We start from the raw sequence: 27,973 nt of genomic DNA on the forward strand, positions 1-27,973 counted from the left end.
CGTTTGTGTTTCTACTACTCTGGCAAAAGAGGGCCGTTGTCCCTTCAACTGCATGTCTTGAAATAAAAGAAAAACAATTTACAAAGAAAAGAAATTTATTTGTCTTACTTTGTCCAGTATAAATTTTTGCTAAAAGCATGGAGATATTCCCTTACAAATTGTACAAACTACTTTTAGATACTTGGTATAAGCTTTTTTCACAATATTAAAACTTTTGATTTTTTTTCTATAAAATGAACCTGTTACAATACTTGTACCATTTATACTTAAGCAAAAGCTTTAGAAATACAACAGGTATATATCGAAGGTGTTTCCCATTCTTACTTGGACTAGTGCTAGTGTACAGTACTGGTTACAACTGACATGACTTTCTTGTTGCCGTAGAGGTCATCCATAGCCAACACTACAGACCACATGAAAACTTTTTATACTGGCTAGGTAATTATTAGCACTTCTAATTCCATAAGATTATTCAAAATTAAAAATCAATTGTCATTGTTGCATGACATAACGTCACGTCAGAAAAGACCTCAAATCTGAACTGAGACTTGAGTTTGGATGTTCATGATGATAATCTAGTGCAAATATTTGCGCTCAAGCCAGACATTGGTTGCACGCGGTATACCAGAAGTAGGGTTTGTCAAATGTGACCAGTACTGTATAACAGCTATGTCAGCGATATGTAGCTGTGTTGTTGTTCGTCGAGATCCAAACTTATAGTAATTGATAATATACCTGGTGCGAAGCTGCTTTGAAATTATTGCATAGATAGATATTAGCCTATTTTCTTCAAACTGCCACGACTGCACAATCCGTAAATTTTGTTCCAACTTCAGATTCAAAGCCCTCAAGGAGTATAATGACATTGATACGTAGATTGGTGCTCACACATACAAGTCTCTTGCCGTGCTTGTAGCGTTTTCTAACATAATTGCATTTGATAAAGAAAATTATTATCAACTGTGAAGGTAGTTTTTTCACCTTGGCATGTACGTGAAGATTTTTATGAGGCTGAAATCATGAACACAATGGAAGATGCCGATAAACACTTCGTTTTAAAGGAACAACTTAGGCATGGGTTTTGCCTGGCCAGGAGGAAAATACCCCGGCTTGCCACCATGTGCCGCCACTTGTAGTCTCACACTAATACTGATCTCTGGTAATAATAGCTGCCAGTGTTGCGAGGCAGTTTTGAACATGGCTTGTGAATATCAGGCAGACCTGTGTTACATTCCATTCTAGTGCAATGTTTTTTCAAAAAGTCATGGTCCTGCTGGAAGCCATTTTTTATGAAAAACAAACATATCTCATACCCAAGTTGTCCCTTTAACCATTTTGTGCATCGTTTGTTAATTTTACCAACAAATATACTGTCTATTTTGTTATGGCACTGATATGACAAGCAAGCTTCTTGCAGCGTAAATAAGGTCACACTAATAAATCTAATGTCTTACTAAAATATTGAATTCCTTTTGATTCTATCATTTTCAATGATAGTATGCCATACTTATGTCGCTTGAGAAAGATCTTGTCAGATTATGGCATAAACAGATATGTTATGGCACGTATGACCATCCCACCGTGTTTTGATGAAAGGGTCTATTTTCACTTCTTCGGCCCGGCTCACCAACCCCCAAGACATTATCCCTCATTGGCCTTGAAACAAGTTGGGCTGACCACAACGTATAAAGTTACTGGCCACTTTGACTTTCTCTCCTCACTGGTTATCACTCATCCCTTGAACTTCCTTTTGAAATTTCAGAAAAATTATTTTGAATTTATAGTCCACATTGTCTCAAAAAGCAGCGATGTCATTCCAAGTCTCTCAAGCAGTGAGAGGATTGAACTCTTAAGAAAAATATTTGAAGAAAGTGTTGCAGTTGGATAGAATTTCAGTAATCTTCCTTTTGTTATCATCAAATAATGTTAGTAGAATTTGTTCTAATATTGGGGTTTTTTTATTGTCCAAACTTAATTCTTATTCAAAGTCTTCTTCAAATATATTTCTTCAGGTTCAATCGTAACTGATTTCTTGAGACAGTTCTGCCCACTACAACACTGTATCGTCTGCCTAGAATCAAATATGGACCAAAATTTATTTCATCTCAAATTTGCCTGAATCCTGTGTACATTTCATGTACAGTTCTGTTAAAAGATGTACATGTACGCACTTTAGTCAAACTTGAGATGAATTCAACTTCAGTCAACCATAAAAGTCCGACCGGAATCTTCCTTGGAAAATCCTTCAAAACTTGAACATCCTGTCCATCATCTTCCAAACTTCTTCATCTTTTTTGAGCTGATCATTCACCTCTCCCCCTCTGTCGTCGCCATCCTTCCTTGGTTGGTCCTTCAGGTAGTCAGATACTGCATAATCGTCTGGATGTGAAGGCTGCATATTCGTAGGCCTTGATGTTGAGGATTTATAACTTTGACCATTTTCAGCTCCGCCTCGTCTGATATGTTCGAGTAGGGAACTTGGTTTCTTCTGCCTGGAGCCTGTGCTGTGTACGTTGGCACCTTCTTCAATCGCCATACCCTTGCCGCCATCTTCTGCGCTCCGGCTGTCTGACGTTGCGTCAATGATCTTCTGTATCAGCTGCGGTGAAAGCGTTCGGCCAGATGTCGGTTTGCTGCCTGGCAACCTTTCCTTATACATCTTCGCTGCATCGCGAGACCCATTTCTATCATAATACTCAGCGATTTCTCTCGTTTCTTCTGGCGTTAAGTAAATTTTCTGTCCGTTGACAAAAACCGAGACATCTGGTGCCTCACCTTCAGACGAATCTTTCCCATCACCGAATTTGATCTCCATGGAGCTCCGGGAAGCTGGGGAGAAAGCTGCTCCCAAGACCTTGCTGAGTTCGTCATGGCTGACTGAAATCTCCTTACTCTCGATCTGGATAGCCGCCTCAGTTCCCTTTGTTTTCCCAAAGTGCACCATTGCAGGTGTCGTCTGCTTAACTGCGACTTGCCCATTGAAGGCAAACTTCAAAATCTTGAGGAGCAAATCACGGGGGAGTGATTCGTAGGAATCTTGTGTATTGGTCGACCTCAAAATATTCTTCTCATCTGGTGTAAAATTGGCTTCTTGTCCATTGATCATCACAGTTGTTTCAGTTCTCCATTCTTTACCATTTTGCACGGCCCTACTCCGGAAAGACATCTGAACGGTGCGCTGCATAACAGGTGGTGGCCCAGATGCATCGAAAATTCTCTGCATCTCTTCGCTTGAGAAACCTACTTGTTTTCCATTGATGTTGAAATACGTCATCCCTTTGCTGACCTGCCCACTCTTCTTGTGTCCGACCTGCACCTCTCCAAAAGCAGATTTGATAATCAACAAAACCAAGTCATGTGCTATCTTCTTATTGTTTTGGCCTGACTCTTTCAGTTCTTGAACCTGCTGTTCTGTGAAATTACCTTTCTTGTCATTGAGATAGACGTTATTAACCACGCCCCAACCATCTCCAACAATCTCAACACCTGTCCTAAACGTCATAATGATATTTTGCCTATCCTCAGGGCGCCTCTTGGCCCGGCCAAAGATGCGTCTGTAGTCGGCAAGACTTACTTGGTAGTCTTGCCCATTGATGTTGTAAATGATCAGATTTGCTGCCAGTTGTTCAAATCCTGACGTCCCAGTGGCATAAGCTGAACGTAAAATCTTCATCAGTAGATCGCGTGACAGATCTGTCACAGCTGAAGCCTTCATAGCAGTCACCTCTTCGTCACCCAGGTCGATCTCCTTCCCATTGACAGAGACAGTGGTTGTAGTTTTCCAACCAGCCCACGATAGCCTGGACTTACTCCTGAAGGTGATTAGAACTTGTCGCTGCTCATGGGGTGGAACATCAGCATCTCCAAATATAATATCCTGTTCCTTTTCTGTGAGATCATAAGGCCTGTTGTTGACATAGAAAGTAATTGTCCTGGCAGGCATGACTGTTGAAATTAATTGGGGCGTCGTGGCGTAGGCTGTTCGGAGTATGGTCAGGAGCAAGCTGCGTGAAATATCGTGACCTCGAGCATTCCTCATCTGTTCTACTTGGTCACCTGTCAGATCAGCTTGATTTCCATTGACAAGTACTTTAGTTTCATGGCTTGATCCTTCATCTGTCTGTGAAGATGTCATCCTGAAGGTCAAAGCAACAGTCCGGTCACTTTTCTGAGGTGGGCCAGACTCGCCGAAGATGGAACTGACTTCTTGGCTGGTTAGATCATATCCACGACCTCCGAGATAAAATCTTGTGGTCCCTGCTATGACACTGCGTTTAGTTGTGTAAACCCTTAATGTATCTGTATCAGTTACATGCAGATCAAAGGCAGTCCTTATTATGATTCTGAGCAAACGTCTACTGATATCGTGATACCCTGCATTCTTCAGCTGTTTGACCTCTTGAGCCGACAAGGTCAACTTCTTGCCATTTGCATACGCTGATGTTGTTGTGATATAGCTGTCCCCAACTTTAGCAGTTGACGTCCTAAATGAAACTCTGATACTCCTATCATTCTCAGGTGGAATGTCAGTATCACCAAAGATGGACGTGACTTCTTGGGCAGTTAAATCATAGGAGCGCCCACCGATATGGAAGCTGGTCACTTCTGCAGGTCCAGTGAGTGTGGTACTCACAGTTGTGGAGACTTCAGGTACTTCGGCATGACTATCATCGTCATAAGCTGTCCTCAGTAGGGTATAGACTGCTGTTCTAGAGATTGTCTGAGTACCAGTATTTTTGATTTCCTGGACTTGCTCTGGGGTCAGGTTTGCTTTCTTTCCATTGACATAAATGGATGTCACACTACTGAAGCCAGTGCCTGTCTGCATGGAGGATGTCTTGAACGCTATCTGCAGTGTTCTTTCCATTGGTGCACCGGCCTCGCCAAACACTTGCACCACTTCAGTTGCACTGAGCTCGTAGGGTGTGCCGTTGATGTTGAATGTGGTGGAAGAATCAACCTTTCCAGATGTAGACCCTGACATATGACTTGATCCAGGCTCCATTTCTGGTGCTCTCTGTACAAATGCTGTCCTCAATATGAGATGAAATAAGGTCTTTGAGATATCTCTAGTGCTAGAATCTCTCATCTGTTGAACTTGTTGTTCGTTGAGATTCAGTTTCTTCCCATTCACATAGACAAAAGTCTGTGACCTGTACAAGCCAGTTTCAGTCTTAACTGTTGACGTCCTGAAACTGAAGTGCATCATCCTCTGCTCTGGACCTGGGAGCCCCGCTACCCCAAATATTGACTCAACCTCGTCTGTGGTGAGTTCATACTGCCTTCCATTGACATTGAAGCTGCCATTGATGTAAACAGATGGTTGAGACTTTGGCTTCATTGAAGATGTCTCACCAGAGGATCTCTGGCCAGCTGCTGTATCATCAGTCACCCGAAAGGCAGTACTTAAGAGAATATGGAGAAGACTCCTTGGAATATCTGCTCTTCCAGAACTTCTGAGACTTGACATCTGTGTTTCGGTGAGAAAGAGTTTCCTACCATTGACGTATGCTCTGGTTTCTGTCTTGAAAGTGTTGCCTGTTTGAGCTGTGGTTGTCTTGAATGTCATCAGAAGTGTTCTCTTTCCAGCAACCGGTGGACCAGAGATACCAAAGATCCTCTCTACCTCCTCAGGTTCTAACATGTACGACCTGCCATTTAGGATGAATGTTGGAGCTGTAGAGTCTCTTGTGTCAGATGTGAACACGGTTGACCCTGTTCCTGTACTACTGGATGACCCAGTTCCCGTTCTGGATGACCCTGTTCCTGTATCATTTGATCCACTGTCATTTCGTTCAGCAAATGCACCCTTCAATAAAGTCGTTAGCAATGGTCTTGGGAGGTTGTCAGTTGAATTTCTGAGGAAGTCGATATCTTCTTCTGTGAATGCCACCTTCTTGCCATTGATGAAGACTGATGTTTCGACACTGAGGCTGCCATTTAACCAACTTGAAGATGTCTTGTAAGAGACAAGAAGTCTCCTTCGATCAGCAGCTGGTAAGCCAGCTACTCCGAATATGTTCTCAACCTCGTCATATGTGAGATTATAAGATCTGCCATTGATGTAAAAAATTGGCCAGTCGGCATCCCTGGTCTCAGATGTGAAGACAGTAGACCCTGTGATGGTAGGTCCAGCCATAACACCACTTGAACTCGATCCTGATGATCCTGCTCCTGTAGTTCCAGTTAACTTATAAGCTGCCCTCAGAATTCTCATCAATAGGGGCTTTGAAATCTCTGACTTTCCTCTGAGTTTGTCGACATCCTGTTTCTGCAGATCAATCACTGTGCCATCAATCTCGCCCTTGTACTTAGTCATCCAACCACTGTCTGTCTTTGTTGCCTCTGAGCTAGTTAACACGGAGATGATGTTATCACCAGCAGGGATTTGTTCATCTTGGAACAGAGCTTGGAGCTCCACAGGTGTTAGAGTGTACTGCCTTCCATTGACTGTGAAAGTTGTACTCTGCGGAGCTAGCCCTGTGCCACCTCCTGCTGAAGTTCTCATCCAAAGGGCATAAGCTTTCTTGAGAATCAAATGAAGGAGATCAGTTGGCATTGGCTTCTTGGATGAATCTATCAATGCTTGAATATAATGAGATGGAATCTCTGTCCTTTCTCCATTGATGAAAATAACAGCATTCGCGCTGTCCTGCTCTCGCTTCCATGTAACCTGCAACACCCTTTGGCTCGGAACTGTATCTGAACCATAGAGAGTCCTGAGTTGTTGCCTGCTGACATTATAACTCTGACCATTGATCTGGAATGAGAAGACTCCGGTATTTCCTCTGGAGAATCCGTAGGCTATACGGATGATTTTGTGGACTAGGGACTGTGCTAGGTCATAGTTCCTTAGAGACGAATCTTTCAGTTCTTGGTACTCATCATTTGAAAGGTTAGCCTCGTATCCGTTGATGGTGACCTGGTTAGTCCCAAGGAAAGTCAACCGAACGGATTGATCAGTGCCGCGGGGTATGCCTTGCACTCCAAATATCGAAGTGATGTCTCTTAAAGTTAATTCATAACTGCGTCCGTTTATTAGGAATGATCGTTGCATTGTATTCATCTGAGGGGCTAATTGTCTGTCGTATGCTGCTGCAATGACTTTCCTTACAAGATATATAGGCATTCGAGACCCAATGACTTCTCCATCTTGCTTGTAGGTTGACAGAAAGTCCTCGAGTTCAGTTTCCGTGAAGTCAACTTTCTTGCCATTGACATAGACAGTTTTCTTTATCAGATCATCTCTTGGAGAGCTGGTGTATTTTACCAAGAAAGTAAGGGCCTTCTGGGTGCCGGCTGGTAGGCCTTGATCTCCAAAAATAGCATTGTAGTCTGCCTGGGTTATGTTATAAGGCTTGCCGTTGATCTTGAATATTGCCACACCTGGTTCCCGATCAGCTCTTCCTTCCTGGGGTCCAACATTGACACCAGACAAAGCTGTATCATAAAGCTTCACCACTATTTCTGGGGACAGCCTCTCAAACTCCGGAGTTGCACTGAACCCATCCGTGCGCCTGATCCTGTCCATTTCATGGGCATTCAGAGCAACTGGTTTCCCATTGACGGAGATTGTTGTTGTCCCTGTGCCTTCATAGAAGGAACCACCTACAGTGTTGTAGTCTACTTGAAGGTTTCTGATGGCAGTTTCAGGTAATGTGGACTGGCCATATATTCTCTGGACTGTGTCCACAGGCAGCAAGTACCGTTTACCGTGAATCGAAATGAATCTGTCCTGACGTCCTTTCGTAAAGTTTTCATTGGTGACGGTTGCCTCTACGCCTGAAATCACATCCAAAATGGCTGTCTCAAATATCTTTGACACCAATTCTGTGGACATGCGATCATGTTGTGGGTTTTTAGAGAATCCGTAAACATCTCTGATTTGTAAGAGTTCATTTGCTGTGAGCTGCAGAGGCTTTGTGTTCACAGTGACTGTAGTCTGCCCAGTAGCATCATAGAATGACCCACCTGTTGTTTTGAATCTCAATTCAATAGCTTTTCTGGCTGTCTTTGGTAATGATGATGAGCCAAAGAGCTTCTGGATTGTGCTTACTGGTAGGCGGTACTCCTGGCCATGTATTGTGATATAGTGGCCTGCCCTATCTTGGGTTCCACCTTGACTAGTTCCGCCTCTGCCAGTACCATCAGTCCTCTCACCTCCAGTTCCCTGAGTATGTATGTTAGCACCACCAGTTTCCTGGCCTTTTCTGTCAGTGCCCTGGCCTCTACTACCATTGCCACCAGTTCCCTGGTCTCTAGTGCCATTGCCCTGGCCTCTACTGTCAGTGCCACCAGTTCCCTGCCCTCCTCTGTCACTATCAGTGCCCTGGCCTCTACTGTCAATGCCACCAGTTCCCTGACTACCTCTGTCAGTGCCAGTTCCCTGACCATCTCTGTCAGTGCCATCAGTTCCCTGGCCTTCGCTGTCAGTGCTACCAGTTCCCTGACCTCTACTGTCACTGCCACCAGTTCCCTGATCACCTCTGTCAGTGCCACCGGTGATGGAGTCCTCGCCAGTGATGGAATCCTCACCAGTCAGGGAATCTTCACCTTTTATTGGGTCCTCCCTTGCGAAGGTTTGACCCCCTACTCCTGTCACTTCTTTAGTGAATGTCTTTGCCCCTTCTCCTCCTAAGCTACCATTATAATAATCAGGCTGTTTCACAACAACGCCACCAGTATGTGACCTCCAATTTTTGTCCACAACAACTTCATATATCTTCTCTACAAGCCCAGGGGTCAGCTTGGTATACCTTGGGTTCGTAGTATACCCCCATACATCTCTGATCTCATTTATTTCTAACTTGGTCAGGTGGATATTGAGGCGATTTACAGTTCCAAATGAACGCCCTGTCCCATGTTCAAATGAACCACCTACTGTTGTGAATTTCATTGTCAGATTCCTTGGGGCACTGGCTGGTAATGTTGACTGCCCATAAAATCTGTTGACAGCATCAGATGACAAGGTGTACCTCTGGCCGTGAATCTCTATTTCATTATTCGATGCTGCTGTTGATATTCTCCCAGTGCTGTGGCCTCCAGCTGCTGTGGTAACTATGTCTCCAGTGCCCGCAGTATCTGGGAGTGAAAATGCAATTATGACAAGCCTTCTAAGCAACTGGTCAGTCATCACTGCCTTTTCTGAACCATCAATCTGATGATGGGCCAGCCCCAAAATTGCTCGCAAGCGATTATGGATCCCTGGTTCTAAATCGCCTTCATTTCCATTGACGGTAACCTTTCCATCTTGCCCGTCTCTGAAGGAAACTTCAAGGTACCTCTGCCCTGCTGATGGTATACCTCTATTTTCGAACATCCGCAGAATCACACTCTTTGGAAGCCCGTACTCTTTGTCGGCTACCCAGAAAATCACTTGTTCCTCAGGTACCTTAGGTTTGGCCGCAGTTGATATCGGTTGTCGTGACCTGACTGACTCGAATAGCATCTTCAGGAGATAAATTGGTGGTTTCTCCTGAGCAAGGCCATCCCCTGTACTGTGTGTGGTTTCTCGTCCATACAGTGCTTCTAGGATCAAAACATCAGCCCCTGTGATAACAGTAGCAGAACCGTTTACGAAAACTTTCGATATGCCAAATCCGCTATCTGGCTTTTCGAACACCAAGCTCAGTGTTCTGTACTGTAACGCAGGCAAAGTATTTGTTCCAAATAGTTCTTTCCTCTCTTGTGGGGTGAGTAGCAATTTTTGTCCATTGATGATCAAACCCTGAAATTCTTGTCCTGAACCTGATGTACTGTCAGCCCTACCATACCCTACTTCAAATAATTTAACTGCCAATTCGGATGATAACCTTGTGTACTGTGGGGTCTGAGAGTATCCAAATACATCCCTGATCTGATTCAATTCGTAAGAACTCAAGTTGATTGGTTTGTCATTTACTCGAACTGTGGTTTGACCAGTACCTGCAGAGAAGATGCCTCCGACAGTTTTAAATTTCAATGCTAACGATTTGCTTCCTGCAGCAGGGATAGAGCTAGAGCCAAAAACTCTTTGGATTACTGGAACAGGAATGAGGTATTCCTGGCCACGGATCATGATAATTCTTGTACCTCTGTCACTCTCTGTTGGTGGGTTTGGTTTATTTGGACCAGTTGTATCATCAACTAAACCAGCCTCAAATAGTTTTGCGACCAGATCTGTGGTAAGCTGAGTGTATTGCGGGTTATTTGAGTAGCCGTACACATCTCTCAGCTGCTGTAGCTCATCTCCAGTCAATTGAATGGGCCTATTGTTGACTGTGAATGTAGTTGTACCAGTTCCCTCAGTGAAAGTGCCACCGACTGTTTTGAACCTAAGCGCCAAGATTCTGCTCGCTGCCCGAGGAATGGTGTGAGATCCAAAGATCCGCCTCACGGTTTTTGTTGGTAATAGGTACCGCTTGCCTCTAACTGTAACATAGTTTTGGTCCATATCTGCCCTACCATCTTCCCTTGTGAACGTTGTAGACCCAGCACTCGGACTAGAACTATCACCTGTACCAGTTCCACCACCAGTGCCAGTGACTTGGAGACCAAAAGCTATTTGCACTAGGTTCACCAGTAGAGGCCTTGTCATGATAGGGCTTGGTGTTCCCTCGTGGTCTAGGCCAAGGATTGCCCGCAGTTTGTTCAAATACATTGGGGGTAACACACCCCTGGTCCCATTGATATAAACTGCATTTCTGTCATGCCCATCAGCTCTGAAAGTTACCCCCAAATATCTCTTGTTTTCAGTAGGAATACTCCTGTTACCAAATATCTGCAATGTTTCTCTCTCTGGCAACCAATATTCCCTTTCGTTTATCCAGAAAAAGACCTTTTTCTCCGGTACTACTTGGGTTTTTGGTGGCACAATTGATATCTGTGCAAGGGATTGAAATAACGCCTCTAATAGATATGTTGGGGGTTTGTCCGCACTGGGTTGTGCCACTCCATGCCCAAATAATGCATTGAGAATCATGACATCAGCTCCAGATAAGTTTGTTTCTGTATTATTGACAATAACCTTAGATGGGCCAAAGTCACCACTTTTGAACGTCAGGCTAAGGCTCCGGTAGGCCAGTGGAGGCAGGTCCCCTGTACCGAATAGAGTCTGCACTTCATCTGGGGTCAGTTCATACACTATTCCATTGATGACGATATAAGGCTTGGGTGCCTTTGGCTTCTCAATTACAACTTCTTCTTTACCAAATGCAATCTCAAACAGCCGGACAACCAACTCTGGAGGGAGAGGATTTGTTAAGAAGTAGTATGCATCGCGGATCTGGCTGAGTTCATAACGGGACAATTGGATGGGGTTGTCATTGACAGTGACGGTGGTCTGCCCTGTACCATCATAGAAAGAGCCACCTGTGGTTTTAAACTTTAATTCCAATGTTCGGTTGACATCTGGAGGAATCATGGTGTTGCCAAAGATTCTTTGAATGGTGCCTGCAGGGATACGGTAACGTCTCTTATTAATGAAAATAAATCGACTGGCCGTGCCAGAATCTTCTGATTCTTTGGTAGGTTGATCCACTTCCACTTTATCTACCTTTTCTTCTACCTCTTGAAGAGAAAAGGCAATTCGGATCAGTTTCTTTAGAATCGGTTTCGGCATATCTTGAGTCCTGCTACCATCTTTGTCCAGCCCAAGGTCCTGGCGAACTATAGTCCGCTCTGCTGGTAATAGCCACCCTTTATTTCCATTGATGTAAACAACGGGACTGCCCGCTTCGTCTCTGAAGCCCACTTCCAGCGTGCGTTCATGCTGTGTCGGTATTGGGCTCTTAGCAAACAACCTTGCAACCTCTGATTGCATCAACGCAAATGGTTTCTCGTTCACCAGAAATACTATCTGTGGTTCTTGCGTCGTCAGTGGAACGGCTGTGGAAAGAGTTTGGAAAAGTTTCTTGATGATGTAGGTTGGAGGGATATCAGTTGGGTTCTCCTGATCAGTGCTCGGGCCCCAGTTGTAGACTGCCCTTAGCAACAAGATTTCAACATCTGAAAGTCTTGCCAGTTGATCGTTAACAAACACCATCACATTACCTGTGGGTGCTGTGTCTTCGTCAACAAATCTCAAGTTCAGGCCTCGGCGAGCAGACAGGGGGACAGAGTCTGTGTCAAAGATTTCTCTGACTTCATTTGGTGTAAGTTGGTACCTCTCTCCATTTATCGTGATGAAATTCCCATCTTGTTCAGGAGACATGGCTGTCTCATACAACTTTACAACTAATGCATCTGATAACTTTGCATACTTCGTATTTTGTGGATTCTTGGAGTAAGCAGAGACATCCCTGATTTCGCCTAACTCATCCGTTGTCAAACTGACCCATTTTCCATTGATAGTGACTGTTGTTGTACCAGTGCCTGCTTGAAGAGACCCACCTCTAGTTCTGAATTTCAAATCTAATGTCTTAGGGGCAGTATCAGGAATCATCGGCGACCCAAATATTCTCCGTATGACACCTTGAGGCAACAGGTAATACTGGCCCAAAATTGTAATAGACTTATTGGCATCTCCACTCTCTGCTTCATTAAGACTGAAGGCATACCTAATGAGCAGCTTTAGCAGTGTGGGGGTCATATTGTCTGTTGAATCAGCCATTACAACTCTCTTTATTTCCTGCAGCCTGTCTTGAGATAGCGGCATCTCATTTCCATTGATCAACACTTTGATGTCATTGTTGCCCAGATTTTTGCTCAGCGGTAGAAAGTTCAGCTCAAGAACACGTTGGTTTGGGCTGGGGATCTCTCGGGCACCAAACAGACTTGTCACGTCATTTTGTGGGAGTTCATATTTGTTACCGTTGATGTAGAAGATCATGTTCCCAGCAATGGTTGGCTTTGCTGTGGCAATTGGATGAGCCCTGACTGCCGCTTCGAACAGCTTCTTCAAAAGTTTGGTCGGAAGTTGCTCACTTGCAACCATTGGGTCAAAGATGGTGTCGTCACCAAATATGAGTTGGAGTAACATTCTATCGCGGTCACTCAAGACGGCTTCCCTGCCATTGACATAGACCATAGTGCCAGAAGGATGAAAACGAAGGTTTAGGTCCATTGTTGACTCAGGTATATACCTTGTGCCAAAGATGTTGTAGATTTGTTCTGGGCTAAGAGGGTATCTTCTTGAATTGATGGTTATGGTGGTGTTCGTCGGACTTGGCTGATTGTCTGTCAGACTGTCTGGCCCTATGGCTATTTCGTAAAGTTTCATGACTAATTCGTCTGTCAGCCGAAGAAACATTGGTTTCGTGGTGAAACCGTAGACATCTCGGATATTTTTCAGCTCCTCTGCAGTGATAGGAACATATTTATCATTGACATAAACAACTGTTTGTCCAGTTCCCTCATACAGTGATCCACCTTTCGTCTTGAATTTCAGATTCAGGTTGCGGATTGCATTTTCTGGCAGAGTGAAGGAGTCGTAGATTCTCTCTATGAAATCTTCTGGAAGGAGGTAGTCCTGGTTGTTGATGCGGACATAGGCGTCTGGTTTGGCATCTGAATCTCCCCGACCAAAGACAGATGTTCCTGTCCCCTCTTTGTCTCCTTCAGGGGCCTTCAGGGAGTATGCGGCAATGATTAGCTGCCTGAGTAAAGCGGGTGTCATCTCATCGTCACCCGTCCCATCGATAGATATTCCCAGTACATTTAGCAAACGCTTCAGTTTCGCTTCGTCCAACTTTACTTCATTTCCATTCACAAAGACTTTAGTCTCGCCAGTGATATTCTCCTTACCATTCTCATAGGCTGTTTGGAGAACTACATTTAAAGTACGCTGTTGCTTTGACAGAGGTATCTTCTTTGCCCCAAACAATAGATCCAATTCCTTGAGTGAATATTTATATTCTTTGTCCTCGATGAAAAAACCAATCTGCTTCACTTGAGTCTCGGTAGTTGGTTTTCCTTCTAAAATTTTTCCATTTACAGTGTCTGACTCTGACTTGAGTGGATTTGTTTCCTCAATTTTGACAATGTCTTGTTTCTTTTCAAGGTCTAAAACGGCTGCAGCAACCTTTGACAACGCATTCCTTGTCTCCAATGATCCTATTGTCAGGTTAATGAAGTTTGCGTAAATGTAATCAGTGGTGTTCTCAATGCTGGGAAAGTCGTAAAACGATAAGAGTTCTCGCAAGATGCTCGTGAAGGTAGTAAAAGGAATTCTGAATTCCTGGGCCATGTTCCTTATGATCTGTTTGGTTTCATCCTGCGCCTTCGAGGCATCAACTTTATGTAAAAGTTTCGTCAGCGCAGGTTCTAGTAATCTTCTCTTGATGTGTTGCGGCCTCCTAATCAAACTCATGATATCAATGCCAAAGGACGGTTGGTCCCGGACTTGGAGTGCCTTCTGCAATCGTATGAGGGCGATACTCGTGTTGAAGCCAGACATCCCGATATTGGGGAGATTCTGTTCGATGTATACTGTCATGTACTGATTGGTCATCCGTGGGGTGTTGGTGTACAGCTTCCGCAAAGTTGCAGACAATATTTTTGTAGGAATGTACAGGCTACTGGCAACGCTGGTCAGGAAGCTCTGATGTGCATCTCGGTCTGGATTGCTGATTATTTTTCGTAGGAGGTCCTTCAGGGTCCTCTTGAAAATGACCTCCGGGATTTGTAACTCGGCTGCCAACTCTTGTAATAAGGTGAGATTCCACTTTGGTCCAATTGGAGGCTCTTCTGGCGGCGGTTCCACAGTTGTTGTAGTGGTCGTCCGCCCGTTTACGATGTAATCCTGAATTTGTGTGAAGTCACGGTAGAGAATGTAAAGCATGGTCCTCAAGACTCCTTTCATCTCTGGGTATGTTAGGTTCAGATGTGGCATGGTGACGTAATGGAAACCAGCAGCCCGGGCAATTGTCTCTGTATTGCCCAACTGGTACAGCATCCTCAGTATCGCATGGAGGTCGATCTCCGGAATATAGAGCTCCTTGGCCAGTTCTGTCACTTTTGTACGGACCCTGCCAATGTCAGCCTCATAATGCACCCCCTCGAATAACTCTGTGATGTATCCAATGTAAGTTTTCTCAGGTATGTACAATTCTTTCGCCATCCGATTTACTGTGGGGAGATTCTTGCCTGCCATGGATGGACGAACCTCTGGCCTGAACATCCATTTCAAGAGGTCTAGAAACATGTCAACAGGAATATCAAACTGCGCAGCCAAATCCTCAGTTGTGACGTCTGAGTCAGCAATGAGAGAATTCCAGAAAATCTCCCTCATATGCCTGACTTTCATGTCCAAGTTATCGGCCATGCCTTGGACGGTGAAGACATATAATGGCTTCAGGTAGCGGGAAATCACAGTCATGTTGGTTGGCTCCATATAGACATTGTAAACTCCTGTCAGAAATGTTGCGCGAACAAGGTTGAGGATATCGGTTTTGTTGATGTACAGTTCACGGGAGAGCCTGTCCAAAAGTTTGACTGATTCTAGGTATTTTCTGTCGTCCGTGTTGCAAGCAGTTGTGTGGAAGATCTGCCACAGTTTATGTCGCAGCATCCTCAAAGGGATGGCAAGCTCCTGGGCCATGCCGTATATCGTGTAATGCATCACAGGGCTGCCATGTAGATACAGCGACGTCCCCACAACCGTAGCTGGGTCCATTCCTGTGTAGAAAATCTCTCTCAGGACTTGTGACATCTGCTTGTCTGGAATGTCTAACTCTTTCGCAAAGTCTTTCAAAGGGCAGTATGAATTCTTGGTAAAGTTTCGCTGTTGTGCAAAAGTGAAGAGACGGGTCCTGAAAGTATGCGATGCAACACCAGAGCGGAATGCAAGTGCCCGCACCATGTACTTCACTGAAGGATATATCTGCATCATGTAGGAAATGCGGTTCTCTTCGGGCTCTTTCATCATGTAGTCCAATCCAGTTGTGAAGAGACGCCAGACGATCCCCTGCACAATGTCGCTTGAAAGTCCCAGCCGTCTGCTCGCATCATCAATTAGAGCCTCTGGTGACTGACCAGGGTCAGTTATGGTCCCGCATTGCATCGTTCGCATGAAGATATTCAGCAGAATCTGGATGAGCTCTTCACGATTCACGTTCATCTTCTTTGCCATTTCCTGCAACATGTGTTCCATGATTTCTATCCCAATGTGTTTGTCATCTACCTGCTTCCTGACCTTGAAAACCTTCACGAGAACTCTACTCATGACATCAGGACTCGTACCAGCTTCATTTGACATCACCTCGATGATTTGTCTCTCCGTTGCATTGACGCGATCTTCTGGTAAAGAACTACAATTCCCCTTGGTGCCAAAGACATAAACTCGCCACAGACCAGTTCGGAATGCTGCTAAAGAGCGTCCCATTTTGATCAGCATTGTTTCAATGACCTCTCTATCAATCTTGTAACCGCCGAGAAGGATACTAATATGCAATTTCGGATCTTCAGTTGTTGTTGTCATCATGGTGGTAGTTGTTGTAGCTTCAGTTGTGGTAGTCGTTGGTTCAGGAGTGGTAGTTGTCGGCATTGGAGTAGTTGTTGGTTCTGTGGTAGTCGTTGGCGCCATAGTAGTAGTTGTGGTCATCTTTTCCGTTGTAGTCATTGGAGTTGTGGTAGTTGCAGCTGTTGTCGTGGTTGTTGGCTCTGGAGTAGTGGTGGTGGGTTCTGGAGTAGTTGTGGTAGGCTCTGAAGTAGTTGTACTGAGCACTGTAGGAGTTGCGGTAGGTTCTGTAGTAGTCGTAGTTGGCTCTGGAGTAGTGGTAGTGATAGTTGTAGTAGGTTGACTTGTTGTTGTAGTTGGTGCTGCAGTCGTTTTTGGTACCACCGGCACTACTGCAGTTCTTGTGGTAGTCATTGGTGCTGTAGTAGGCTCTACATTATCCAGGTCAAGATTGTCCTCATCTTTTCGGTTTGTGTCTGTGAAGTCCTCACCATCTTTATCTGGCCACTTATCAGGATCAACCTCATCATCTTTGGTTGGAGGGAATTTTGTGGTTTGTGGCAAACCATTTTCATCTTTCTCCTCAATACGACTGCCAGAGTCTGGTTTGTTATTGTGGTCTCTGACATTACTGTCTACAATCACACGACCATCTGGCCCAACCATACTTTCTCTGGTCGGTGGCTGATCTCCACCAACTAGAACATCACCCGTCGGGAAATCTGGCCCTCTTGTGGGTAAAGGTCGACGTATCGGTACCACAATAGGGACGCCGTTCTCATCACATGGGCAGTCCTTGCAGGTCGGTAGTCGCCTCCACTCCTCATAATCTGGTGGACCAACAACTTTTCTAAATTCTGACATCGGGACAGAAAATATTGGTCTGTCTTTCAACGCCAATGGTGTTGCGCACGTGATTAAGTGGCGCGCAAAAAACATTGATGGTTTCCTCCGCAGCCATGCCGGCATCCATGTAAGTGATCGGTTGCAATGGTACTTGTTACCTGCTAACTTGATGAGGTTGATGTTTGGTAAACGTCTGGGGAAGTCTTGGGGCAGGGTGACCAGGTCGCTGTACATCAGGTTAAGATCTCGCACCTAAAAAATGTAAATGAAATCAAAATTTTAAACGGTTACTATGGGGTGTGGTAAAATCTGTTCTAGCTTCTGTACTATACTCGGAAGCTGGTGTAAATTTCTTGGAATAAAGACCTTTTCCGAGCTATTGATGATGCTGTTTTTAAGCACTGGATCCAAAAAAAAACGAAAAATGAGAGAAAAACGTTTGAGATTTGCTATGGCCAATAAAAAATCTTTTAATTTTATCCTACAATTAATGAGAAAGACTAGATAAACAACATAGTTTCGCATCTTACTGGATGAGTTTTTGTGATTTCGTAGATCAACTTTTCGTGGTTTTTTCATTTTCAGGCTATGGCAGCAATATGTCAGCATATGTATCTTTTCACTCTCTCAGTTGTAAAAAGGTGAAACCATTTACCAGATTTTTTCCTGAAACTTCGTAATCTTCTTGTAATTTATATCCTTCAACTTTTTCGTTACAGGTGAGTCTCAAAGTCTTTTGTTAACATTTTATGGTTGGTAAGTCTGTCTTGATTGATTCGATTAACTTTTCTTATGAAAAAATGTAGGTTCTAATTTAGGTTCCACTCATGTTGAAAGGTCTTCCAAATTACAATACATGAGATTTTGAGAACCCCAGAAAATCATTGGACAAGCTGTTCGGGCTTTCTTTTGAGCTTCGTTAATTTGTCTGGAGTCAGAATATTGTGGATTGTCCAGAATGGGCATTCACTACATTTTGAAGAAGTTAGAATTGTTTTAGGATATCAAGTTCTTTCGACCTTGACTTTACGGAGTGCCTCGCGCACCTTCTCAACATATCAGTTGCAACAAAGAAAAGACGTATTGGTTTCAAAATAACCAGGAGGGCACGCGTTTTGGGGATCAAATCTCTGCAAGACTTCCTGCAGAAGAAGTCTCTGTCTGCTGTGAAATAATTGGTATCATGTTCAAGAGCATGCTAGACTATTATTTTCTGTAGTTAAACGAGAGCTTTTTTGTCTATAACATGTTGCATCTTTTTCAACTAGGTCTTTCCGGAAATATTTGCAAAAATGTCTGCCATGTATTCTAATTTTGTACCGGAAGGAGTAATGGAAGCAAAGTTTGGTTGGAACACGGCTGGATGACCTATGTGTTTAAATAAGTTTCCGGATTAAATATTTTTGAAAGTCCAAATCATTCTCGGGCTCTCAAATTCAAACTGCTTTCAGCATTGAATGTCAACAAAGACTTGGGCAAACTGTTGGTCTATAAAAAAATGAATAAGGCAAAAGTCAATCCAGAATGACCTATATTATCAGCACTTTGTACATGCTGTGAACAGAGAGGAAAGTGTAAACACTTGGTAGAAAAACTTACTTCCTGCTGTCAGATACTTATTGTTAACTATAAGGTAATAATAGACATTGATAAATTGAAGTTGGATGTATCACTGCATGTCCAGGGGCTCTGGTTTTCTCTGGTACAACATAATTTACACAATCTTGTTAAAAGTTTCACGAAGTTGATGCTGAGCACTAATGACTGTTCCTTAACTTTGATGGATGCTAGTCAACCACTGGTGTCCAGAATTAAGCTATATTCCCTGTTGGACAGGTGCTGCAGTGTCTATCTTAAACGTTATTCGCTGTCAGACAGGTGCCTTTGATCTGAAGCACAGGATGCACTGTGTGCATTTAGAGGTATGATGACTGGAAGGGCAGGGCTCCACCAAAGTCTTGAAAATCAGCAAGAAAAATTGCCTCAAAGATGGTGCTGGTCATAAAAATAGGGTTATATTCTATAGTTGGTTAACTTTCCAGGCCAGAGAAGTAGAGCTGCCTTTTTAAATAAGCTTTGTGAGCTCTGTAAGTGGAGGTCTCTTGTTTTGAATTTACCATAAAAAGTGTTTTATGGGAAACATTCTCTCACACTTTGGTATTGTTACTAACATCTGCTTTCAGGAAGAAAACAGATGCACCACATAGTGACAGCAAAAGAAAAAAATTACACACAAAGCTGTACTTTCATCTGTACGAAACTAGTGTCCATGTTTCTTTGAGGCCTTTGAATCAACATGTAACAAAATGTCCATTTTTTGCATCTTTTTAAGCATGTGCATTTATAAATAACCGAGCCGTAACTAAGGGATGGTCATTCATGCTCATACGTAACCAGATGCAAAATGTGGAAGTGTGAGTGGTGCCGCTGAAAGTAAAGGGATCTCCTTTGGTTGAATATCTGTGTCGTCCGTCCGTCCAAAAATGGTCTTTAACTTTGTTAAATCTACAGCGCCATCTAACCTGTTGCAGGATTAGAAAACTAGTGATTGCCCAGTGATTCTGACGTGGTTGGTTGATGAGGTCCCCACTTTCCACAACTTGACTCAAACGTTCAAATTTGTGCTCCTTTAACATAAAAGCAAGAAGGAATGATTCTTTGTGTGGGTTTCTTGCGTCTGAATGCTGGTGTTGATCTTTCCTGGGTAACAAGCTTTTGTTTTGACATCAATGTTGTAGCCATAGGGCCTACATCATCTAAAAACCTAATGGCTGTGCTGTGTTATTTCGTTTGCGAATCCTGCATTTGATGCCCGACTAAAAACATGGCACAAAATTCTTGCGATGAATGGGAGAAATATTTTAGACTCTGAAGGCACCTCTACCTTTACCTATGTAGTCTTTCCGTGATATATGATCTGTATCATCTTCCTAAATATTTCCATACCAAATTTTGGTGATAAAGAGGAGGCTGCATATGATTCATGGTGTCACTTTTCACCCTCCGGTGGTATTTTCAAGCCTATGTCAGTTCACTTGGCATAACTGTTTTCACTTATCATGAATGACGGGAAGAACGAACAAGTCATTCAAGAGAGTGGGTTACATATGATTCACGTGTCACAATCACCATCAGGTCGTGTCCAGTCGACTTAACAAATGCTTGTGACAAGTGTACCGTAACAGCATGAATCCTATATAAACTGCAGCCCAACAGGTAGACCTTATACTGATACACCAGATTTTCTAATCACAGGCAATCTTCGATCTACAAATAGTAAGGAAATATGACTGGTTTTTACGCCTCAACTGATGAGGTCCTCTGTTTTTATTGACCTGACCAGACATTTGAGACTAAACATATTCTTTATCTTGTTCATCTTGCTTCATGAATTTCTTAGTGATTCATGGAGGTAGCTGATTCTGAATATACTCTACTCTCACTGATCTAAGACCGTTTCTGAATACTCAATGCAATTGCAATCATAACTTAGGTAGTACGCTTGTTGGCGGTCAATGCTGTTAGTATATTCAGGTAAGATTGATCAGTGGGAGGGTAAGTTGTGTCATGTTCAAGATACATCCATGCATCAATAGAACCTTGTTATGAAATGTTCCAAAAACGGTCTTAGATTGGTGAAACTAGAGCATCGAGATAATTACCTCTGGTAGGATGACGTCCGACTGTGCGAAGCTGTTGGCCAATCCGGGGCTTTGGCTCATGTCGAGAATCTGCAAACGTTTCATCTCCTGCAGCATGTCCAAATTCCTCGCCACCGTCGGCTGATCAAATCGTGACATCGTCAGTCGCCGTAGATTATCCAGCTTCGAGAAACTCGCACGGTCGACCTGCCTAATCGGGTTGATCGAGAGGTCTACAAAATCCAGGTTGGTGAGGTTGACAAATGTGTAAGATTCCAATTCGTCCAGTTGATTCCCACGTAAAATTAACGAATGGAGGTGTCCCATATCTTTGAAACTTTGACTCGCGATCCGACGAATGTTATTCTTTTGTAAGTATAGAAATTCGAGGTTTGGAGACGGTTCTAAATCACGCGATTGAATTTGGCGGATGTCGTTGTGGTCGAGATGGACTGCGCGGACGTTGTGTGGTAGGCGGGGGAAACGTTGTAGACGATTTCTGGCCAACCAGAGCTCACGGAGGCGCGCTAAATGATCGAGCGCTCCTGGCTCGATATCACGTAAGACGTTGTCGTTCAGTATCAACATGTCCAGGGAGGTGGCGTTAGTGAAGTCGTCACGGTTGAGGCGCTGTATTTGGTTATTTTGGAGGCGGACATCAGTGGTGGTTGGTGGCAGATTCTTAATCATCGATGTCATCTGCGTATTGGTCAAATCGACAAAGTGAATCCAGCGGTTGTTATTGAGGTTCAGATTGGACGCGGCATCCCCTAACGGGTTGTTGCTCAAAATCAGATAGCGTAGATATGGCATAGGTTTCAAGGCATCCCGATCCATGTAACTTATTTCATTAAAACTTACATTAAGACGGTGTAACCCTGGAGTATGTTCGAAATTCTCTTCGCGTAAAGCGGTGATTTTGTTAGAACCTGCCCGGAGAATGCGAAGCTTTCTTAGAGGTCGTAAGGCCAATGATAAGTCATCAATTTCGTTGCCTTCAAGGTTGAGAATTTCGAGATTATCTAACCCCTCGAATGTCGTCTTATCAATACGTCTCAGACGATTTCGGCCGAGATTTAACTTTTTTAAATTTGTGAGTCCGTTGAAAGCACCACGCTCTATTCTTTCAATTTGATTGCCATGCAAATTGATACTTTCCGCCGTTTTATAATAACGCAATTCCTCATACCGTAGATTACGAATTCGGTTATTTTGGAGCTGGATATGTTTAATTTTCATATCAAGGTTTACAGGGAAGGTCGTGAACCCACCGGTACCACAATGCGCATATTCCATATCACAGAAACAGTGCATAGGGCAGTACACCTCGCGACTATCATCGCGTAGAGCTATATCGGCTCCTGGTGCATCTTGCGATGTCGTTTTGGCTACGAAAGCCAGCAATAATCCTAAAATCCACATTTTTCCAAACTCACGATATTCCTTTTTGAATCCTCATGAGAATTAATCCATTTTGAGTTTGATTTTTAAAGGAATCTGCTTTAGCACCAATTGAGGTTGTAATCCTTTAATCCATGGATGTAGTGATAATCCAAGGTAGATTTCAGTAAATCCAAAATGCAATAATCCCTGTCCCTCAGATCCTGATCTTTTACCTGAAAGTACAAAAGAAACAAATATTCATAATCCAAAATAGATTTAAACTATTGACAAAGGGGATTTCTTGATGGAGGGAATGCAATGATGGAGAAAATGTGACCCATTACAGTGAAACCAGATTCATGTTGCTCTGAGTTTGGCAGGTGGAGATGGAATGGTTGTTTATTTCAGAATAGTCTGCCTTTTCTTCCACTATCTCCTTGTGTGTCATTTGGGCTCATCTTTTTGCGTGACACACGCCAGGTTTTGTTGTGACGGGTCACAAATGTATTCTAGGGACATGGATCACAATGAGAGACAATAAATTGGAAACCTACAAAATTGCTAAACCCAAATGACATTACCACTTTGTCCTGCCAACTCGACTCCTCAGGTGAGATTCTTGACCTCTTTCTGTACTTGAAAGATTTTATCAAAGGGACCCTGCCACAGTTGTTTTTCTCTCCAATCAACATTAACTTAATTGGTGAAATTTTAACTGCGCGATTAGAATTTTAGTTGCAGTACTATCTTGCTCACACTGATGGCCTGATTTGAGACGTGACTTTGTGTGAAACGTCCCGGTGATTCTTCAAAGGAATTTTTAAAACGTTTTCCGGTGTCCTGATGTACTCTCTGTTAAAAACCTTCTGATGATTTATGGCTCTGTCTCATAATTTTTTGACAGCTTCTTTGATGGTTGGTCTTCTTTTGTTTCAGTCACATTGCAGATTTGTTGAGTAATTTTCCCGAAACTGTGTTTTCCTAGGCAATCTTGTAGGTCTTTCATATATGATCAAGTTTAGTTCATCCTTTATCGCGCATTCACACACCTTGCCACCTATCTTTGTAAACGTTGGGCTATAGTTTTTTTTGTGTTTAACTTTTAACATGCTTAAAGGGTTAATGTGTCATGCCCTCTGGTATAGACCCCATGCCCTCTGGTATAGACCCGATGCCCTCTGGTATAGACCCTATGCCCTCAGTTCCTGTTTCGTGATTTCGTACAAAGCGCTATCTCAAACTTTTTCAAAAGCTACCCTATCAAAAGCTTCTTTTACCATTACTTGATTGTGAAATTATTTTGCCAGACATCGCCAATAGGACCAATTTACAATGACGTGTTCTTCGATTAAAGATTTATTTCTTCCTGTTATGCATTTATAACATTATGTGAACACAACGGTAGTTCTTTCTTAAAATGGTTTATATGTCACCAAAGTTTGGGCCTCCCTTAAAGGTTGTTGTTAATTAAAAGTTTGAAATTTGTAATTAAATTTGAAATTTTCAAATTTGTGTTTATCCAAACTGAATATGAATTTCAAGAATGCCGTTGTGTAGACTGATAAACAAATACTTTACATACCAAGTTTCAGCAAATTTGTATGCGTAATAACTGCATTGCCGAATTAAACTGCGTTTCTATTTTCCTGGAACACCAGTATATACAAAGGGCGTACCCCTTTAAGAAGGCTGTCATTTTGAATTGTCTGATTTTGAAAGTGTAGAAAGAGAAGAATGATTTAGACTAGAGTTCAATGAACTGTCTTTGTCAGCATGAAATATATGATTTTATCATGAGGATTTTCATAGACTTCTGTGCATTTGCATATAAACTACATGACCATATGTCATTATGAGATTGCCATCACAGGCCGAAAAAAGGTCAAAACTAGTACGAAGACCAATTACCTGTAGTAAGTTTAGAAAAAGAATCAAAAGAAAACATTGAAAATAGCTTGATTGGGTAAAAAACTGAAGTCAGAACATGAAAAAATGACCAAGTGGCTTTTATTTAATGCGTCCTTGCATCAATTATGTCTAAAATTTAACTATAAAAGTTGTACTCATTAGACATTGTTAGAGGCTATTTCCTCATTAAAGTGTCAAATGATTTGGCATGATATGGCAGCTGAAAGATCTACGACTTCAACGTTGCAGGTATCTTACAAGCAATGGAACACTTTTAGCCAAAATGCTACCTGCGTTCATTTTGGGGCGCGGGTTATCTAATATTTCTAAAGCCAATACTCTTTTTCTCATCAGTTTTATAACTGTATATATTTTTTGTTCGAGAGATACCCATGTTTTTCTGCTTACCTATAGTCTGTAATTCCCCAAGACAGATGTTGAAAAGAGTAAAAGCTGTAAACGACCTGTATCTTTTCACTTGTGTAACTTTTCTTTGCGGTGATCATGTTGCTGTTTAATGGCATCTTTACATTCGCCAGACAGATATTCGAAAAAAATAACAAACAAACTTGAAAGAAGTTCCGGGCATCAGTGTATTTTAACCTTTGAATACTTCAGATGACTTTTGTCCCAGAAATGAGAAGGTAAATTTTAAGGATGATAAATGTTTTGTGCCTAGACACATTGTCCCTACAAGATACGGTAATTCATAAACATTTGTATACCTCGGCCATTGAGAGGCTATTGTGCCGGGCCTGAGAAGCAATAAAGACTCTCGATTTTCTCAGGACACTTATCCAAAGGTTGCGAGAGAAAAGTTATTATTCTGTGGGAATATTAAAGTGTTGCTGCCGATGTATCATCAGACTATGTTTTGCAACTCCAGTAGCAATGCCAGTGGTTGTTTTGGTTAGCCTATCGCTACATACCACAGAAGAGATGCATACTGAATACCATCGACATATCTCTTGGGTGTTTTCACAGAGATTTTAGAATGCTGACGTTGTAAGCTTCTACCAGCTTCTCATTAACTGTGTTCAAGACAAAATATTTTGGTGGTAGTCTGTTGTTATTACCTTTATGCCATCATTACCTATTTGCAATCATGCACAGAGGCAGAGCTCTACTGAGTAGAGCCTAGTAGTCAAGTGGTTAACACTGCTACCGCCAGTATTGCCTGGGTTCGATCCCGAGGATTGTGTTTCTAGATGTACAAGCTTGACTTTCAAGGAACTAGAATGCCTGGCTCTTCACAGTCCTTCAAATGATATGTGAAACGGATGTTCCTATGCAAGGGCAAGCAAAGGACCCCACCTAGTGAGAAACATGAGAAGCTTATGATTGACTCTGAAGACCCTAGGCCAAGAAACCCAGTTGGCGCCTGACTATAGTAGTGCCTAAAAAACGCTCCTCCTGCCTTGGAAGAGGACTACTCCATGGAGAAAACACCTCCAAGTGGTGAGGGAAATGCTGAAGAAGAACTTAGCCAAGAAGGGGTCCCTCCACTCTCTACCCAAAGTAATGCAAAGCAACAGAACTGGTCGAATCTTGATGTTTGTATGATGCTTGACCTTATGAGTGGTTTTTGAGAGTCCATTGCATCAGGACTGTCTGTTTAAAGATGCAGACGAAAAAAATGGTATTAAGCAGAAGTGTGGTTTTGATAACTGGCTTCCCCCAAGTAGCAGTGGGCATCATGTGCCCATTGTTACTTTATACTTGAAGATCCATGGACTTAAATCTGTTCTTCCTCAGTTCTTGCCACTTAATCCAGGGCTTCATGAAAACAACGACAAAATTGATACACGAATGGCTCGGTGTAACTTCATCACGAGATGTGTGGGGATGGCTCAGAATCATCAGGAAAAGGTTGAGTTTATCTGGTACAGGTTGAACAGTTTTGTTGGCTCCTCTCTCTCGGATTCCATGGCATTTTGCTTCTTTATCTTTATTTCAGTGTTTAGAGTTGTTTTATTATGTGAGATAAAGTATGGTATTTCTTGCTGAAGAGTAGGCCGACTGGTATTGGTTAGACATGTTTGCAGGGAGGGGCCAGGTCACACAAGGCACAATCAGGTATCTACTTCAGATGCTAGAGGGGAGAAGGACCAAGACACCTGCCAGAGTCATTACTCTCTTCAGTGTTAAAGGCAAGGCATGGGAAATGAAAAATAAACAATGAAATTGAAACTTAAATACCATAGTGAACGTCCAATGCTATGTTCGTTTACTAACAACCTTGGCAGAAATTCAAAATTGACCAATTTAAAGACATTTAACTTCAACTTATAGACCTGTTGCTTAGGATAACTGCAGTTCTTGTCAATTTATTAAGAATGTCATTATATTTTAATAAATAGACCTGACCTAGTTCCAAAGTCGGTAGTCTCGGCTTCGAAAGGAGTGCTTGAAATCTGTTGGAAGTCTACATGTTATATTATAAAACGTCTTGGCACACTTTTGAAGGGTACTGAAAAGTCTAGTTTTTCATCGAGTACAGAGTACAGTAGAACCACTCATTTAAAAACACCCTTGGGACTGAAAAGTGCTGTTCTTTATAGAGAGGTGTCCTGATAAGAGAGGTAAAATTGAATGGAAACTACAAATTTGGGTCCAAAACTAGTGTCATTAATAGAAAGAGTGTCCTTAACTGAGAGGTTGCCGCTTAGGGAGGTTCCGCTTTATTCTTTTAAGATTGAAGGAAGGGAATGATATGCTTCACATTGGTGAAATTATTTTTGAAAAAATGGACGTCTTGGGTAAACTTTTGGAGGGGACTAGAAAAGTCTAAAGCAGAATCCAGGTGTTTTCGATCAGTTCGAGAGTTTTGAGGTTGAGCAATTTTGTATATGCAAAGTCTATTCCTAAATGAATGTTTGCATGTTATGCCAAAAACCGAATCTCATAGTCATCCAACATGGCCAATTTGAATTGATAGAAATCAGTTTCAAATAAAAATAACCTTACATACTATCTCAAAACAAAAGAACTCATCGCAAGTTGGTTAAATTAGATTTGTTTCTATGCCCAGTTGATATTGATAGCAGTCCTAATTGCCCTAGTCGATTAGAATTTATGGTACGTTTTAAAACAAGAATTTCTCCAGGAACAAGCAACAGTATAGGCTGACAGAAATAGTAAAAACAAAATGGACAGAAGGATCCCTGCAGCCCAGTCCAGAATAAAGTGCAGTTGTGGGACCTTCGTGTATTCAATGGGGTGAAAACTTTACTTACTTGGTAATTATGCCTCTTTAATTAGAGAAAGGAGATCAGCTATCCCAGAATAGATCCGAGTTTGAAAGACAATCAGATGATGGCAACCTCGGCAAGACAATGCCAAACTATCCAAAATCTGTGTCACATCAATACAGGCCTACTGATGTGATGGCACTAAACCAAAACACTCGGCAGGAAAACAAAAACATACACTCCCACGCTAGCAGACGTCAATTTCCTGCAGGGCCACATGCAAAGGAAATTCCCGGACTTCCTCTCAACCCACTGAGGGGTCTGATATCGGCCTGCCCACTTTTTGCCTGCCCACTTTTTCCTCTCTGGCCCGCTTTCCCCTGTCCTGAGGAGCATTCACTATCTCACTCAGTGCCTCTCACCTGAGTGTGCCCGCTCCATTCATTCAGATCAAACCCAGGGGAGGGAGACCTGTGTTTGAAAAACCAGGTTACAATATGTCTCAGCCTCGTTTTGAGTCCACGCTAACTTGTCTACCGCAGTAGTGCATTCCTTTAACAAGCACTTACAAAGTCGGACAGACCTCATTGAGACATGTTCCATTCACGATATTGTGACATTGTCGCATT

At 42.7% G+C, this 27,973-nt stretch overlaps 2 protein-coding genes across 3 annotated transcripts in view; one reads left to right on the plus strand and one right to left on the minus strand.

Annotated features, from left to right (window-relative positions):
• LOC135496639 (arf-GAP with coiled-coil, ANK repeat and PH domain-containing protein 2-like) overlaps positions 1-27,973 on the plus strand; it is a 58,769-nt gene that overhangs the window by 13,104 nt on the left and 17,692 nt on the right. The window lies entirely within an intron of this gene.
• Positions 84-27,731, minus strand: LOC135496638 (uncharacterized). Its single transcript, XM_064786065.1, has 3 exons — positions 27,390-27,731; positions 20,884-22,478; positions 84-17,473 (listed from the first exon to the last, which is right to left on the minus strand). Exons 2-3 carry the CDS (start codon positions 22,282-22,284, stop codon positions 2,246-2,248), a joined length of 16,629 nt encoding a protein of 5,542 aa, XP_064642135.1. The 5' UTR covers positions 22,285-22,478; positions 27,390-27,731; the 3' UTR covers positions 84-2,245.

This window comes from Lineus longissimus, chromosome 12 (genome assembly GCF_910592395.1).
Source record: "Lineus longissimus chromosome 12, tnLinLong1.2, whole genome shotgun sequence".
In the NCBI taxonomy this organism is placed as follows: Eukaryota; Metazoa; Nemertea; class Pilidiophora; order Heteronemertea; family Lineidae; genus Lineus; species Lineus longissimus.